Source organism: Gracilinanus agilis, chromosome 6 (assembly GCF_016433145.1).
Source record: "Gracilinanus agilis isolate LMUSP501 chromosome 6, AgileGrace, whole genome shotgun sequence".
NCBI lineage: Eukaryota > Metazoa > Chordata > Mammalia > Didelphimorphia > Didelphidae > Gracilinanus > Gracilinanus agilis.
This window is the reverse complement of record NC_058135.1, coordinates 225,913,554-225,932,311: the sequence shown is the minus strand read 5'-3', so window position 1 is coordinate 225,932,311 and position 18,758 is coordinate 225,913,554. Positions and strand designations below refer to the sequence as shown.

Below are 18,758 nucleotides of genomic sequence, written 5' to 3'. Positions count from 1 at the left end.
TAGAAGAATCTCAGCTCTGAAGTTCTGTCATTTCTTCTCTGGTGCTAAGCCACTTGGAAGAGCAAAGTTCCCTCAGAGAACTTAATTTGGTCAGAGAAGTCTGATTTTTTCTCTCATCCCTTGGCCAGTGTAGAATTATTAAATGTTAGAGCTGAGGAGTACCTTGTTGTCATTGTTGTTCAGTTGTTTTTCATTTGTGTCCAACACTCTGTGACCCCATTTGGGGTTTTCTTGGCACAGATACTGAAGTGGTTGGCCATTTCTTCCTCCAGCTCATTTTACAGATGAGGAAACTGAGGCAAAGGTGTTAAGTGATTTGCTCAGGGTCACACAGATGGTAAGAACCTGAGGCCAAATTTGAACTCATGTAAATGAGTCTTCCTGGCTCCAGGCCTGGCACTGTACTCCCTGTGCCCCCCTCCTGCCCCTAAGGAGTACCTTAGGAATTTATTTTATAGAGGAGAAAGTTGGAGCCCAGAGATGGGAAGGGCCATGACTGGGCTTAATGTGGTCCAGTGGAGAGCTTGGGGCTCAGAGTCAGGAAGTCAGAGTTTGAGTGACACACTCTAGTTTCCCAACTGTGTGATTTTGGGGTAATTCCATTAAATTTCCTAATTTGTGAAATTTGGATAAAGCCACTTCCCATGACCTACCTCAGAGTTATTATAAGGAAAAGTGCTTTGTAAATCTTAGAGGGCACTTACAAGCTATGTGGCCCTGGGCCAGTCACTTAACCCTGCTTGCTTCCATTCTTTACCCATAAAATGATCTGGACTTGAAGGAAATGGCCAACCACTTCTCTATCTCTGCCAAGAAAACCCCAAATTGGGGTCATGAAGAGTCAGGCATGACTGAAATCACTGAATAACAACAGCAGCAATAAAATCATTATTTTCATTCTTGTCAAAGACTACCCAGATAGGTGGTGACTGGGTCAGGACCAAGGCCTGGAGCCTCAGTGTCTTGTTCTTTCTCAGATGTAACAGTCTCTTGATCTAGGTCCTGCTGGGTCCCTGGGGCAAACGGTTGAGTGGGTGTCCCCCAGTCTTCTCCTTCCTTATCCTCCAAGTCTGGTTCCTTAGTTCTTACCACCAGCTCCCCAAGAATGGGACCTGGGTCTGCTCTTCCTATTCTTCATTCTCTCACCCCCGAGTTCCTCCCACGCACACTGTGAGATCCCTGAGAACAGGCGGCTGTTCCTCTGTTCCTGTAAAGAGTTAGTCCTTCCCAACGTTGTGGTTTGTCTATTGATCACACTTAATGACTGTGGCCTCAATGAGGGCCTGTTTAGCACCTCATTGGAACCTCTGTTTAACCTGGGTGAAATTGTGCCTGTATTGGGTGGCATATTCCCAAGGCTGATTTAGAGCGTGCTAACACCATTTTCTGGTGCTTAGAACCTGACTGAGGAAAGCGGGCAGTTGTGGCTGTCACTGGCTGAGGGTTTGCTGGATGATGTGGGGTAGAAGATAAGTGGGGAATTAATTGGGAGATAAGAGGGGAAACTGGTCAGACTGTGGTGTTCTAATATCTACACTTTTCTTAGCTTGAGGTTTTAGCACCCAGGAAGGTCTCCTCAGTGGGGGAACGTCATCCCTGGCAGGTCCCATCCGTTCTCTCCTAGAGATCTTTAAATACAAGAACAGATATAGACAGAGTCTAGTCCAAGCTGCCCATTTTATAGATGGGAAAGACAGAAGAAAAGATGTCTCATCTGCATCTCAAACTCAGTATGTCCTAAGGAAAATTCATTGTCTTCCCCTTTCCTTTCCTAATTTCCCTGTTTTTTTGAGTTTTCCCTCCTCCCTTGAGATTGGTTCAGACTCACCAATTTGGAGTCCTCATCGAGTTGCCATCCATCCATCCCTCCATCCATCTAATCCTGAGGAGATGCCTGCAAGGTGTGCCTCTAGTTGAACAACTGACTCATTATTAGCATCTTCTTCACTCCCAGATAATCAACAAAACTATACATTGAGCTCCAACGTGCATCCTTTGTGGATTTCTCAGGTGTAAATCCTCACAGTGAAAATTCGATGGTGGAGTTGGCTCCCCATGATGTGGCCCTCATGCCCTTCCCTTTCTCACCCCTCCACACATTGATCCATCCCCCAAGCTTAGGTCTTCATCCCATCTCACATAGGCTTGGTTTTCCTGCATCTTTTCTCTCATCCATCCTCCATATAGTGATCATGATCTGGCCTTTGTATCTAGAATAAAATTATTGTTGTTGAGTCATTTTTCAGTCATGTATGACTCTTTGTGACCCAGTTTGGAGTTTTCTTGGCAGACATACTCAAGTGGTTTGCCATTTCCTTCTCCAGTTCATTTTACAGATGAGGAAACTGAGGCAAATAGGGTTAAATGACTTTTCCAAGGTCACAGAGCTATTAAGTATCTGAGACTGGATTTGAACTCAGGTCTTCCTGACTCCAGGCCCAGCTCTCTAACCATTGTACCACCTAGCTTCCCACTAGGATAAAATATCAACTCATCTATTTGGCACTGAAAACCCTTCATGATTTTATTTTGGCCTTCCCCCCACCCCCACCCCACCCCCAGGATAATGAGATTAAAGGTGGAAGTAACCTCAGAGACCATGTAGTCCAACCATTTCATCTTACTTGGATCCTGAGAGTAGGGAATTGAAATGGAAAGATGGGAAGTGACTTACCCAAGGTCACAAAGATATGAGAGTCCATAGTGAAATATGAACTCAAGTCCTTAACCACTCTTCCACATGACTTTCCTTCACATACTCTGTGGTCTATCCAAACTGACCTGCTTACTGTCTTCATGCATGGAATTCTATCTCCAATATCTGGGCATTTGCATAGCCTGTTCTTCACACCTGGAATTCATTCCCTTTCCTCCCTGCTTTTTAGAATCCCTAACTTAAAGCTCAGCTCAAGTGCTCCTTCCTCCAGGAAACCTATCCCAATCCCTCCAGCTGCTGGGATTTTCCCTTGGAAATATGTATGTGTGTCTCTGTGTTTGTGTTTAATGTACTTCTCATTTCCCCCCAATAGAATGTAATTTCCTAGAGGGCAAGGATTATTCTGTTGTGGTCTCTAATACCTAGCATAGTGTTTGACCTATGGCAGGTCCTTAATAAATGGGTGTTGAACAAACTTAGTAAGTAGAAAGATTATGCCTGAGCCAATCTAGCTTTACCAAGAGCCTGGAATCAAACTCACGTTTTTTAATGCCAAACCAGAGTTTTTTCCTAATGTACTTGCAGTTGCTTATGGCCATCTATCCATTCCTCCATTCCTCCATCATCCATCCCTCCATCTTCCAGATCTCCATCCCTCCATTTCTCCATCCATCCATCTATCCATCCATCCATCCATCCATCCATCCATCCATCCATTCATACATCCATCCATCCATCCATCTATCCATCCATCCATCTACACATCCATCCATCCATCATCCATCCCTCCATTATCCATCTCTCCATCCCTCCATCCCTCCATCCATCCATCATTCATCCATCTATCCATCCATCCGTCCAAATTAAGTACATTTTCTTTGCTTTTCCCTCCCTCCCCCCAGTCAGTGGGAGGAGGGGGCTACTGAGGGAATAGGATTTTAAGAGACGTCATGGTGGGGACTGGGGACAGTTTGCCTCCGATTAGCCCAGAGAAAGGAACAAAAACTTTTGTGCTAGTGAAAGGGAAAGCTTGTAGTTCATTAAGTGCCTGGGGATTAGTGGTATTGAGGGGCCAAGCTCTGTAAAGGTACTAGAGATGCCTGTGGGGGGGCAGGGCAGGGAGGGAGGTCCCCTTAGCAGGGAGAGGCCCAGGAACAACTTTCTTCCTATTCTCTGGCCTTTGGGGGAGGGGGTACTTTAAAGGGCTTCCCAGGGGTGGCCCAGGCTGGAAGGAGAGCATTTTCCCCTCCCCTTCACCCCCAGGGTTGTATTTTTGTTTTCATGGGGGTTGAGCAGGGGGATGTTGGGAGTGTGCCCTGCTCCCTTTGGGCCAGAGATGTGTCTTTCCTGTACGAGTCAGCATCCATCTAGGGCCAGTGGGGGCTGGGACCTGGGGGTTGGCCCAGCCTCCTGAATGGGATTCTGGGATTCAGGCCAGAGAAAGAAGGCTCTCAAGGAAAAGCAAGGACTCATGGGGTGGGAGCTGGGAACAACATCCCCTTTCAGCCCCCCTCGAATGTTGTGTTCTCCATGTTCTCCATGTTCTTCTCCATGCTCCAGGACTCGGGCTTCTGCTCCAGTCCTTACAGAACCAATGGCTCCCCCACTCCTGCTTTTAGGAGATAACTTGGATGACTTTGCTACAGGGAGAGGCCGGGTAGATGGATCATGGAGCCGGTTTTATTAACCTGGCTTTCAGGGTTTACCAGAGGCTGGCCCTAGCCTCATTACTAATTGCTCACAGGCTCAGAGGAACGCAGAAAAACTTAAAACTCGAAGGAACCATAACATTGAATTGCCTTATTTTACAGATAAGGAAACTGAGACCCAGCCAGATTAAATATCTTGCCCAAAGCACCAATCTAGTAAGTAGCAGAACTGGCATTTGTTCCCAGATTTTTCAAGCTCCAAATTCACAAGCCCATTACCATCTCTCTCTGTCTCTCTTTCCCCCTTCTCTCTCTCTCTCTGTCTCCGTCTCTCTCCTCCTTAGGCCATCATGGAGGGCTATTGTCACATAATAGAAGAGCTCTGGCCCTTAAATCAGGAAGACCTGGGCTCAGATGCCAGCCCAGATACATCCTAGCCATGTAACCTCAAGCAAGCAAGTGATTTAACCTCTCCAAACCTCAGTATTCTCATCTGCAAAATGGGAGTGATAATAGCTACAGTAATTCCATCACAGGATGGCTTGGAGGATCAAGTGAGATGATGTAGGGCAAGCCTTTTGTAAAATGGAAAGTGCTCTATAAGTGTCAGCTGCTTCTATGATGCTGTAGCCAGCCTGGGCAGCGATAGATGCTTCCAAAGATCTAAAAGTTTGTCACAAGGAAAAGTGATTAGACTCGTTCTTTGTAACCTTTGGGGGCAGAGAAAGCTAGGAGTGGGGGTAGAAGTACAGGGAGGCAGTTTTATTAGCTTTAATGGAAGAGTTTCTAATGGTTAAAATTGTCCCAAAGTGGAAGGGGCTGCCTTGGGAGATGGAGAATTCTCTATGATGAGATTGTCTTTGAGGTGAAATAGAATGACATGTCATGGATGCTGTGGAGGAGATTCTGTTATGGTCCAATCTAAACTAGATGACATTTAAGGTCCTCTTTGAGATTCCATTCTCCCATCAGCTCTTGAGCTTTCCCTCTTCCTCTTTGTTACCTATACTTACTCATTCTTCCATGTCCCAGTTCAGGTGCCACCTCTTCCAGGAAGCCTTCTCTCTCTCGGCCCTGTCCCACCCCACCATCTTTCTTTTTTCTTTTCTTTTTTTTTTTTTTTTAAAGAGTTCTTATATTCTTCCTAATTCTCTTGGCTATGCTACTTCATGAGTGACCTTGAATAAATCCATTCTACTCTCTGAGACTCAGTTCCCCCTTTTTTAAAGGCAGAAGCTAGGCTGGATGGTTTGTAAGGTCTCTTCCAGCTCTGAATTGTATGAGAACTTTGACCCTGAGGTTACATCCTGCCTGATAATGAAGGTGTTTGTATCTTTATTCTGTGTCTCCAGAGAGGCTTTCTTTGCGTTTCAACAGACTTCCAAAGATATCTACAGCCCAGAAAGGTTAAGAACCTTTGCCCTCAGGACTCTGAGCTCAGTGGGTCCAGGCTCCTGTTGGTCCTGCCCCTGACTCTCTTTGTGACCTTAGGTCGGTTGATTTGTCTAAGCTTTAGAGGATTCATATGTAAAATGGAGATGATAATACCTTCTCCCCATCCATCTCTTAGGGTGAGATGATGGATGGAGGTCATAGAAGAGTCTTGGAAAAGTGAAGAAGGTCGGTGTCAGGGAAGTGAGGCATGTTAACATCATGAAAGAGTCAATTCCATTTTCAGTTCAGCAAGTAACTACTTGTTCAGTCTTTTTTCAGTTGTGTCTGACTTTTGTGGCTTAAATATAGAAGCAAAAATAGGAAGAGAATAAAGACTTATCAATACAAGTTGTTAAATACAAATTGGCTTGCCAGAAAGGGCTCTAGCAGTTGAGGGGATCAGGAAAAACTTCATGGGGCAGCTAGGTGGTACAAATGGGCTTGGGGAAGATCTGAATTCAAATCCAATCGCAGCCACTTTTAGCTATGTGACCCTGGGCAAGTCACTTAACTCTGCCTTTTTAAAAAAAAGGAACAGCTTAATTTAGAAGATAATGGAAAGAAATAAGGCAGAATGAGTACGTTGGGGCCAGATTTTGGAAGACCTTAAATATAAGCCAGAAAAAACCCAATGCTGGTTGAGACTGCACCCTGGCTGGTCAACCCTCATGTTGTAGACTTCAGACATATGAACTTGTGGCTTATTGAAATGCATTTCCATCTGTTAGTAGCCATAGTTCATAGTTCAGGGACAGCCTTGAGAACAACAGTGTAAACAGGTATGGGATTTCTAGACAGTCTTCTTCTTGGCCAAGCTGAGGAGTGCTCATTCTGTACATGGCATCCTGGTTTCCAAGGGTTGTTCCAAGAGCAACACAGTTGTTTGTGTTCCCAGCACATGCTATCTCAGGGTACGAGTCCCTGCTCTTGGCCTCCACAGGATTTTGGGAGATACTGCTGGGAGTTGGGGCTGGGGGTTCCCTCGCTGTCTCCAGTCTTCCTGTTTCCTGCCCTTGTCTCTTGTTCCGACTTCTGCTTGTGTTTCCCTGGTCAGGCTGGGTCCTAGGGAGATATGGCCTCTTCCCTTTGTGGGGCTTTAGATTAGGAAAGGTTTAATCATTCACTCACTCCCCTGAATTCCCTCCTCCTTTGATTCATTCATATACTCACTCCCCTCAATTCCCTTGTTTTTTGACTGATTCACTCATTCAGTCTTCAAATCGAGGACTGGATGTAAGAGATGGGGACCAGCCTTGGGTCCACCCTTCATAGGTAGGGGAAGTCCTGGGTGAATAAGTTCCCTCTCCCTCTGGAGGTCAGTACCTTTTCTGCAACTTTAATTCTTAGAGCACTTAGAGTACTTGAGCAGTTGGCTCAGGGACACACACAGTAATAAGAATGTGCCAGAGGCAGAACTCGAACCCAAATTTTTGTGGCCTTGACACTGGCTCTTCATCTACTCCTCCTCAGTGCCTCTATTGAATGCAGAAATATTTTATTTTCTAAATGAAAACTCACTGCCTGGACATCAGCTCCTTCATTGATTCACTTACCCAACAATCAAGCACCCCTGTGCTAGACCCCAAGGAGGACACCGAATGAAGGAACTTCTCCCACCTCTCTAGCTAGCTTTTCCTCCCCTCTTCCCCAGTCACCTCTGTTGTCTACCCAAGACTATTTGAAAATCTGTCCTTTGGAAGAGGTGTTAGACTTGTTCAGCTTGGCCCCAGAGTAATAGGTGAAAGTCTCACAGGGGCAGCAAAACCTCCAAGCAACTAGAGCTAGCCCAGAGGGGCCACTTGGAGAAGCAGTGAGGTGTGTGTGGGTGGTTCTCCTTCCTAGAGAGATCTTCAAGGAAAGAGTGGATGCTTTCCTTGTTAGGATTGCCGGTGGTGTCTACCTTGAAAAACACAGAACCAACACACTACCGAAGTAGCTAGAAAGAACAAGTCTCTAAGCAGGACAAGGGAAACAGTGCTCTGCTGGCCGCCACACAATGTCACATGCAAGATTCCACCCAGAGTCAAGCTCTGGGACTCTGGGAACACTGTCTCTAGGAAAATGTACCATGAAAGGGGATTTTCCAGTGAACTGAGGAACTTGGGGTCCTATATACACTTCTGGGGAATAAAGGATGGGAAAGACAATTGATTGGGCTTACATGGAGACAAGGGAAGGAGGATTCCAGCTACCTGGGAAAGATGTAGGCACAATAAGAGAAACTTCTAGGACAAAACTTAAGGTTTGGTTATAGCTACTAATTCTAACGAGGCTGCGATCATTGGGTACTTTAAGGTTTATTGTTCAGTCTAAGGCAAGAGTCCATCTGGGACTTCCCTGTGAAGGCAAGTTCTCAAGGGACAAAGTTAAATTCGGAGGTTCCATAAAATGAGGTTATCATGTGGGAATGCAACTGCTCAGATCCCTCTCTGATATGGCTTGCAGGAGGTGGTTTCTAAGCTCTCCTGGTCCTGCTGCTAGTATTCATTTTTATTAAACCCTTAACTTCTGTCTTAGAATTAGGCAGAAGAACAGTAAAGGCTTGGAAGTTAGGGTTAAGTGACTTGCCCAGGGTCATATAGCTAGGGATTATCTGAGACCACATTTGAACCCAGGTCCTCCCAGATCCAGGCTTGACACTCTATCCACTCTGCTACCTAGCTTTCCCTACTATTATTAATAATATTGGCATGCCTATAGAGAAGTAGAGGGGGAATAACGAAGGGGGTGTGGGGAGGGGAGTAATATAAGGGAGAGAAAAGTTGGGGGCATGATTAAAAGACCCTAAAGGGAGGTGGGAGGGGAATAAGAAGGGAGGTGGTAGGAAGGGGGGTAAAATAATATTGGTTTGGCTTGACTTTCCCTTCAGCCAATGCAGTGGAATATTCATCATCTATGAGACTCATTGTAGTTTTGAGTTGAAACAGTCCCCTAAAACTTGTCTTGAAAACTAACCACTGGCTGGTGTGTATGGGTGTTTGCATGTGCCCACCTGAAGAGGAACTTTTCTAGGGGGATCCTCATTGGTGGTAGCTATGGTGGGGTTATCAGGGCATCATTTGGTGGGGATATAAGTCCTCCTGACCAGTGTGTGTGTATCCCCCCTTGAAGAGAAGTCCTGGTCAGTCCTCCCTTCCTTCCATGTGATTTCAGAGATCAGATCATAGGATTTTAGAACAAGAAAGGGTGGTTAAAGGCCATGGAGGCCAAGGTATCCCTCCCCCCCTTTACAGATGGGAGGCAGCATGGTGGACTCTCAGTGGTGTCAAACTCAAATAGAAACTGATCCCTGCCCATGCTTGTTGACTTAGAAAGCCATAAATTAAGGTTATCTATGTTGAATTGTTTTATATATTTTGTTAAATATTTCCCAATTACATTTTTAGCACTCACTGGAGTTTGACACCTTGGATAATAGATAGCAGGCTTTTTAGGACTGAACTTTTATAGATTTGAATTTGTAAATGTGAATAGAGTTGAGCAAGATTTGGGTTCTAATCCTGCTTCAGGACTTCCACATCTGATATTGAGTGAGTCATGTAATTTCTCTGGGCCTCTGTTTCTTCATCTGTAAAGTGAGATTCAGACTCTAATCTCAGAGATCCCTTCCAACTCTCAATATGATTTTCTAATTGACCTGAAGCCATGAGAGGGTAGACTCTAGGCCACACTAACAGTCAACAACAGAGGCAGGAATCGGAAGGAAGGAAGGAAGGAAGGAAGGAAGGAAGGAAGGAAGGAAGGCAGGCAGGCAGGCAGGCAGGCAGGCAGGCTGGTCGGTCAGTCCAGTAAAAGAAACACTGGATTTGTAGTCTGCAGGTTTGGGTTCTAATCTGGTTGGGGCAATATCACTTGCCCACATGTTTTCTCCTCTGTCAAATAGAATAAAACTTGTGTCATTCAATTTGAGTCATAAAATGTCAGGGCTAGAGTGGACATTCAAAGCCTTATTTTACCCCTGGGGTCATGTTTTGCCCAAAGTTACAGAGGTTAAAGTATTGCATTGCCAGGAGTCTGACATAGTATCTTGACTTCTCTCCAGATCAGAAAAGCTCTCACTACACCATTCCTTGCCAAGAACCCTGCTTCCTATACAGGAAGGAAGTTGGATTTGTGGATAAGCTGGAAGCTTCCAGGGTATGGTAGAGAGTGGGGCCTGGGCCCCAGACCATTCAACTTTGATTAAAACTGAGGTGAACCAACATCTGAAGTCTTTGAGTGGGGCAGAGAGAGACTGATGGCTTTAATGGAAAGCTGAGATTTGGTCTTCAGGGAAATTTGGCAATGGGACTAGAGATGCTAACATGCATGCTGTTGATTCTCGTTCTGTCTGTCTGTCTGTCCGATATCCCTTGAATCCTGAGACTTTACCCTTAATCTGCTCTACTCTGCCTGGTCTTTCTCACTCGTGGTTACCATAGATTTTTTCTTATTTTCTCATTGCAGACCTTTCTTCTCATCAGAGAATTCCTATGTGCCAAAGATGTTTCCATTTCTTTCTGCCTGGCCCCAAAAGGCAAAACTGAAAACAATGGGTAGAAGTTACTGAAAGGCAATCCTGGGCTCCCAAGGAGAAGCTGCCCAAGAGCAGCCTGGACTCTCTTTGGAGTTCTTGATTCCTGGAGATATTCACAAAGAGGTTGGCTGGCTGACTGCTTGCCTGTGGATGTTGGGGGATTGGGAGGTTCTTGCTCCAGGTCCAGTTGGAAGATGTATCCATTTCAGTTCTTGAGATTCTCTGCTTACATACAACAAGAATGTTTATTAGCTTCCTTATCAACTTCCCTCATTTTAGAAATATTCTGCGTTTCTTGGATTTCATTGGCGTATAGCAGTAGTGTCAAAATCAAATAGAAGTGTGAGCCATGAGTTCATATGTAAGGATCTTTATGGGCCACTTAGTTTTAAATTTTAATATTATCCATGCTTTGTTGTATTTTAATTTTTTTTTATTAAATATTTCCTAGGTACATTTTAATCAGGCTCAGGCAACTCCCTAGCACTATGAGAAGCAGCTTGGGGTAGGGAAGAAAGCTCTTGACATGAATTTGGGGATCTTGTTTGTCAGCTGGCTTTGTCTTTGTGGCCTTGGGCAAACCACTTATCTCTATGGGTGCCATTTTCCCCATTTGTAAAGTGAGAGGACTGAATGAAATTATCCCTAAAACTCATTCTAGGAATAGCAGGCTTTATTGAGTCCATTTGACAGATGGAAAAACTGAGAGGCCCATAGAAGGAAGGTAGCTTATGGAGGATCATGTAATAAGACCCATTTCTTCCTATGCCAGCATTACTTTTAGTTACTCCCACATTGGAGAACCTTATGTGAAAAACCTTGGAATTAGAATACAGGGGAACTTAGGGTCAGATCTTGACTAATTACTACCTGTATGATCTTGGACAAGTCACTTCCCTGGATTTCAGTTTCCTCCTCTGTACAGTAGTTGGACTAGATAGTTTCTGGAGTTCCTTTCTGGACATGAAGATGTCCAAGATTGCAAGAGCTGAGCTAAGAGCCCACCTGGGCCTCCTGGTTCCTCTTCTGAGCTTCAGTTAATACTTTCCAGCGCCAGAGTTATTTCTTGAACTTTAAACACTTCTCTTTGAATACCCCTAACCTAATTCTGCAAGGGCTTTCAGATAACTTTGGGAACATGGGCCCTTTACTTGCTTCAGTATTTCCTCTGACTTCCCCAGACATCTCTGACAATTGGAATTAAAGGCTGATCCCATGCCCTATGTCCTAAGGTAGGATTCTGTGCCCAGAGGTCATCTTTCACTCCATGGAAATCAGATCTGTCTCTGCTTCTGTCACGAGTAGCTGGCAACTCTCCCACAATTGTTTCTTCACTTTGGGCAAAGGAATATTCATCCATGCCGGCCTCTTTCAAAAATCTATCCTCCTAATGACATTTACCTACCAGTCTTCTGTGTGTGGCCTTTTTTCTTATCACCTTATTCAAGTCTTATGTCCCAGGAGGGCAAGGACCAATATTGTATCTAAACTTTGTAACTTTATCTAACCTTTGTCCTAGGCATTGTGTTTTGCATACAGTAGATTCTTTTTTCTCCCTTTTCAAATTTTATTTATTTATTTATTTAGGCCCTTCTGTCCTAGTATCAGTTCTAAGACAGAAGAGCAAGGGCTAGGCAACTGCAGTTAGGTGACTTGACCATGGTCAAATAGCTAGGAAGTGTCCTATGTCAAATTTGAACCCAGGACTTCCCATCTTTAGGCCTTGCATTCTATCGACTGCTATTTAGCATCCCCCAGACAGAAGGGTCTTAATATGTTTGATAACTGAGTGCATGACTAGGTGGCCACTAAGGTTCCTTCCAACACTGACATTTTATGAGTATGATTTCCGGTTTCTCTACGTTCACCATATACTTCCTTGCACACTCTGGACTGGCCCTATTGAATTATTTAGGTAGCTGTGTAGTGCAGGGGTTAGAGAGTCGAGAAGACCTGAGTTTGGATCCTGTCTCAAGCCCTTACTAGCTCTGTGACCTAGGCAAGACCCTTTCCTTCTTCGGTTTCCTTATCTGCAAGATGGGAATGATAATAATAGGATCATAGGAGTTTACAGCATTTGGCAAAACTTAAAGTACTACATAAATACTAGCTATTATTATTTGGCGGGGAAAGCCAGCCCATGGGCCCACCATGGATGAGCTCTCTTTAAAGGGAGATTCCAGGAGCCATCTCTGACCTCTCTTTTCCTCTCCTGGGCTATTTTTTGGGGGGATGGTGGTAGTGGTGAAGCTGGTATGGAAAAACTGTCCTATGGGCTCCCAATCAGCCGGCCCGGCCCGGCCCAGCCCAGCTGGGGATGGGTTTCAAAGGGAAAGTTGACCAGCTGGTATGTGAGCCATGTTAATTCAGTGAAGCCGCTCTGTTCTCTTGATGTTGGTTAAAGTTACGCCCGGCAGCTGTAGTGGAGAATGCGCCTGGGAAACTTGAGGAGGGGCCCTCAGACCCACTCCTCATGTTGCCATCTTGCTGACCCCCATAAATCTCATGCTTTAGGAGGCAAAGGCAAGCAGCGCCCCCTCCCATTGTGGGGCAAAGAGGGGGTGACAAAGAAAACCCAATGGTACAATGGAAGGAGCCCCAGGTGAGGAGTCAGGAGGCCTGACGTTTGATCTCAGCTCTCCTGGGAAAACTCATCGTGTGGCCTTGGACGAGTCATTGCCTTCTCAACACCTCAGAGAGTTCATCTTTAAAAGGCAGAGGTTGGACTCAGTGATGTCTAAGGGCCCTTTCCAGCCTTAGCAAGTCTCTGAATTTAGGGTGTTGGAGGGAATGGAGGTCACCATTGAAGATCAAGGAGAGGTAAGAATGGCAGGAACCAGAGGACCTTTATGGTTATCCAAAGGAATCTTTTCCCCTTCTCTCCCCTCTCCTTTCTTCTCTTCCATCCACTCTCCTCCCTTCTCTCAATTCTCACCACAACCCTAAGTTGTTGTGCAGTTGTTTTAGTTATATCCGACTCTTTATGACCCCACTATGGGGTTTTCTTGGCAAAGATGCTGGAATAGTTTATTTCCTTTCCCAGTTCACTTTAAAGATTTGGAAACTGAGGCAGAGTTAAGTGATTTGCCCAGGATCACACAGCTTGTAAGTGGCTGAGGCTAGATTTGAACTCAAGAAGATGAATCTTCCTGATTCCAAATCAGTGCTTTATCCATTGCTCCGCCTAGTTGCCCACAACCCTAGCAGGTAGGTGCTATTATTGGATCCCCATTTTTTGAAGAAACTAGTTAAGAGATAAGTGAAGTCACTTTCCCAGGTTCTGAGTAACTGAGGTGGAATTTGAACTCTGATCTTCCTAACTCCATGACTGCCACCGTGCTCCCTAGTTGCCATATTGTATTACACCTTCAATGGTGGTGTCCCCTTTTGGGGGCTCAGTTTATCAGCAAAAGGGAATAAGTTAATCTCTCTCCGTTGGCACCGGTTAACTAGGCAATGATGTGATTTTTGTGATTTGGAATGAAGGAGATCCTGGGTTTGAATCTCACCCCCATTGTTTACTAGTCTTGAAACTGGTAGCAAGTCACATAAACATCCATGAATCTTGGTTTTCTTATCTATAAAATGGGGATAACCATGGGACTTAACCCCGTAGACTTGTGAAGCTCAGATGAAACGATCTGTGTAAAGTTGGCAATTTTCAAACACTATGTAAATATTAGTCATTTTTTCACAAAGTTTGACAGATCACTTTCCTTTTATTGTAACGTAAAAATCAACAAACATGGACGTTTTGATATACAAAGAAGAGGAAAAAAGAGGACTGTATATGAAACCGAGCTTCTGTTATGTCTAAGTTTTTAAGAGTGTATATTTAATTTAACACAGTAGTAGCAAGAGTCATGATGGTGTAGTGCAGGGGCATCCGACCCAGATAGAAATGGGGTCCACTAAATTCTGGATTGGAATCCCTGTAAGCCACAGAGGGACTTAGAAAACGACATATTACCATTGTCTGGGCTTTATTGTATTTTTATTCATTTTGGTAAATATCCCCCAATGACACTTTAACTTGGTCCAAGTCGTCTTTGAGTGTCGCTAGCTGCACGGACCCCACACCTGACACTTTGGCATCACGGATAGAACCGGCCTTAGAATTAGACGTCCGTCCATCAGCAAATATTTATTGAGGACTCGCTCCGGGCCGAGCACTAAGCTGGGCTTTGGGGATCTGAGTACAGGAACCGATCCCTGCCCCAAGGCGTTCATATTCTGATGGCGGGACAAGTATGTACAGCCAGGCCCTGATGGGCACAAATAACGAATTCCTTAAAATTTTTGCATTCTTTGAATTTTCATTGTATATTTCCATTGGAGTGGAACCAATGAATGTATTTTATATAACTTCAAATAGTGTGAATTCAAGTACACAACTACCTTGTGGTATTTATTATTTGTACTAATTAATAAGAAGGACCTCTGTGTGTGTGTATTTATATAAAAGTTATATCTATTTTATACATATACAATTTATATGTAAATGCATATTTATATATAATAATATATATTAATACAGGATGTCCCAGAATCTCAGTGTAGGTTTAATAGCTTAAATCATTATTAATAAATTAAATAGGAGACAGCTAGGTGACTCAGTGGATAGAAAGCTGGACCTAGAGTCGGGAGATCCTAGGTTCAAATTTGGCCTTAGCTACTTCCATGCTCTATGACCCCGGGCAAGTCACTTAACCTCTGTAGCCTAGCTTTTACTGGTCTTTTCTTAAAACCCAATATTGTATTGATTCTAAGATGGAAGGCTTAAAAAAAAAACAACAAAATAATGACACTGAGATTTTTCAGACGTCCATATGGCATCCATATAAAGAGAATAAATACAAGTAGATGAAAAGGAGTCAAACACAAGATAGTTTGGGAGAGCATCCGCGCTGGTGCTTGGTGGGGGTGAGGGAAAGTTTTCTGCAGAAAATGTTTGGTGGGATCTTTGATGCGAGTGTCGATGCTTGAGGGGGAGCTCGAAGAGAAGGGATGCCCAGAGACCCAAGGGAGGAGGGCGCCATTTTCTTGCATGTGGGAAGACCACGTTGAAGACACAGAGAGGGGAGACAATGGAGCCAACTCTTGCCCACCTGGGACTCGGGGATTCTCTTGGCCAGTCCGTGTTCTAGCCCTTGCCAGATGTCACGGAGAAGGGGCAGCCCAGCATGAAATCCCTGCCCTACTCGGCAGCAACATTGTCTTGAGGATGAGGGAGGGCTTGGGGGACCAGAATGGGCCTTGAAAGGACAGGATGGATTTACTACCACTACCACCACCACCACCACCACCACCACCACCACCACCACTACTTCTACTACTTCTACTACTTCTACTACTTCTACTACTTCTTCTTCTTCTTCTTCTTCTTCTTCTTCTTCTTCTTCTTCTTCTTCTGCTGCTGCTGCTGCTGCTGCTGCTGCTGCTGCACCCACTTTACAAATGGGGAAACTGAGGATTACAGAGGTTTGAACAGTTGGTAGTATAGTTCCAGAGCACTGGATCAGGATTCTGGAAGCCCTTCATTCAAATCTGGCCTCCTATACTTACGGACCCCTGAGTGAGTTTCTGCTTGTCTCAGTTTCTTCTTCTGTAAGATGGGGATAACAATGTCGTCTGTCTCCTAAGGTGGTTGTAAGAAATAACAGGATATTTATAAAGTGCTCTGCAGCCCTTAGAGTGGACTGTAGAGTCGGAGAGCCATCCATGCGCAGGTCTGTTGTGCGTTGAACATTGGCCAAGCGTTGGGGCATCATGGTGAGGAGTTGCCCTGGGAGGCCGGTCCCCTGGCTTCTAGGTGTCTGTTTGTCCCACTCTCTATGGGAGGGAGACGGGGGCTTTGGAGAGACTCGTGCACCACGCCAGGGAGATGGCACGGGGAGCCGGGCTTCCTGACCCTGGAGCTTGGGGCACGGCCCCCTGAGGAGTCCCAGGGATGGCTGATGGCATGTGCCCCCCCTTCCTTAGGGACTCCTCTCTGGAATATCCCAGCTTCGAATGATGGAATGGCAGTGGGAAGAATGCTTTAGACTTCCCCCAAAGCTCCCTTTTCTTCCCTTCCTCCCGAAGGATCATGGCGGCCCTGGGGACACAGGTTTCAGAGTTTGGGAGGTGGAGGGGCTCGCAGAGATCTGATCCCCCCATTTCCCAGATGAAGACACCGAGAGCCACAGGGGTGGCAGGAAGCTTGGGGGGGATTCCAGCCTGAGCTCTTGGCTCCCAGACTCTGTGTTCTCTCTGCCAGGAGAAGGTGTCGACGGAGCAGGCCTGTGCGTGTGTGCAGGGGTAGGCTGGGTCACGGCTCCGCAGCCCCCCGGCGAGCCGGGGCAGCCCCTCCGGTCTGCAGATGTGCCATTCCGTGGCTTGTTTGTGCTCGGACTTGCCGACCTCTTTCATTGTGCGAGCCCGATGAGATCAAAGCAGCCTGGTTAAACAGGCCCTCTATTTGTAAAGCGCACCCCCCTTCTGGCCGCCCCCCAGGTCCCCCAATCTCGCAGGAAAATATTGACACGGGCGTCCAGGATGACGGACGGGCCTTCCCATCTCCCCTGCCCTGCCCGAGCCCTGAATCAGGGGAAGGCCCGGAGGTAGCTCAGAGGCCGCCTCTTCAAAGGCTGGGGGGGATTTGTGGCGGGCGGGCGGGCGGCTCGCTTCAGAGGCCTGGCCCTGGGCCAGGGGGCCCCAGAATGAATGCCAGGCGGTTGGTGTGTGCGAGGGAGAGAGGGAGTGGTGGAAGGGTGGGGTAGCCGGGCAGGAGAAAGCAAGGCTTGGGAGGGGGGCAGCTGGTGGACAGATGGATGGACGGACGGAGATGTGCCCGGGAGGGTGGGGCATGGGGACTTGGGGAGGCCAGCTCGGGGGTCAGAGATGCCCCCTGCCCAGCCCCACTGCAGGGTTCATCGAGGGCTTTCTGAAGGGCAGCCTTATGAAAATGGCAATACCGCTGTTAGACCCATTTTATAGATGAGGAAACTGAAGCACAGAGGGATAAAAAACATTTGCCAGAGGTGGCCCAGGTAGAATTGGATCCCAAATAGATACTGAACTCTGCTGATCCTCCCAAAGAATCCCTAACCCTCTCGTGTCCTTAGTTCTTCTAAAAGTTTTCAAGGCACTCCCTGCCCTCTGCTCCCTGCAGGACAAAATCCAGACTCTTCATTCTGACCTTCAAGGCCTTCTGTGCGTGGGATCTGGTGTTGACCCGTCACTGTCCCCACTACCTCCCCAAAGCCCGTCTGTCCTTCAAGGCTCTGCTGGCTCCTCTGACCAGCCCTTGAGAATAGGAACTCCTCATTTCTGTGGCTGCAGGGTCTCACGAGAGTGCCTTCTCCCACCATTCCCTGGGTGTTGAGGTAGTATTAGTTCTCTTTTAAATGAGATCGGGACTGAGAGCGATGAAGAGACTTACATGGGGGCCCACAGCTAGTCTGCATGTGAACCAGAACCTGCTTCTGGGTTTCCCTCTCCTGCCCTGCCCAGCTCTCTCTGGCTCTGAATCACTTCACAGCCAGGCCCCAGTCCCCCGTCGCCGTTGGGTAGCCAAAGTGTGTTTCACCAAGAAACCAATGAGCGCTGCTCTTCTGCCATTTTCCCAGACATTCCCAGGGAATGCCGGTGGTCTGTAGAGACCTCCCTCTGCCCAGCTGGGCCATTCACCCCCTCTCTGCCTGTCTCCACAGACGATGTCGCCGTGGGCAAAGAGAATCCAGGACCCGAAGGCCCTAACGGTGAGCAGGAAGACACGTCTGGAAAACAGTGGGGTAAGAACTTGTGGCGTCCTCTCAAGCTTTATTCCTACTGGCCAGAACCCCGGGGCCCAGGTCAGGGGAAGGATTGATGGCCCTACTGTCCTCAGCCTCAGTGGGACCAGAGTGGGGTACGGCGTTCAGCTCTGCTTTTAGGAGGACCTTGGCAAACTGGAGGGACCAGAAGAGTGAGACAGCTGGATGCCACATCACATGAAGGAACTGGGAATATCTGTCCCAGAGAGGAGAAGACTTAGAGGGCCACGATGGCTATCTTTAGCTAAAGGGCAATCTGGTTGAAGAGGGTTAGGTTTGTTGAGGGCTGCTTAAGTGGCATAAGGGGAGGGGAACTAGAAAGAATTCTCCCTCTATACACGCGTGTGTGCTCACGCTCTCTCTGTCTCTCTGTCTCTCTCCCTTTCTTTCCTTACTCACTCTCTCTCTTTCTGTCTGTCTCTCCCTCTCTATCTCTCTCTCCTTCTCTTCCCACTCTTTCTCTTCTGTCTCTGTATCTCTCTGTCTCTCTGTCTCTCCCTCTTCCTCCTCCCTCTTTCCGCTTTCTTTCCTTACTTACTCACTCTCTGTCTCCATCTCTGTCTCTGTCTCTGTCTCTCTGTCTCTCCCTCTTCTCCCTCTCTTCCTCCCTCTTCCCCCTTTCTTTCCTTACTCACTTACTCTCTGTCTCCGTCTCTGTCTCTGTCTCTGTCTCTCTGTCTCTGTCTCTGTCTCTCTGTCTCTCCCTC

General features: G+C 46.5%; 1 protein-coding gene across 1 annotated transcript in view; it reads left to right on the top strand.

Moving 5' to 3' along the window:
* FGFRL1 (fibroblast growth factor receptor like 1) overlaps positions 1-18,758 on the top strand; it is a 170,496-nt gene that overhangs the window by 99,468 nt on the left and 52,270 nt on the right. The window contains exon 4 of the mRNA XM_044681781.1: positions 17,950-18,030. Within this exon, the coding sequence (XP_044537716.1) occupies positions 17,950-18,030 (81 nt within the window). The remainder of the gene's footprint in view (positions 1-17,949; positions 18,031-18,758) is intronic.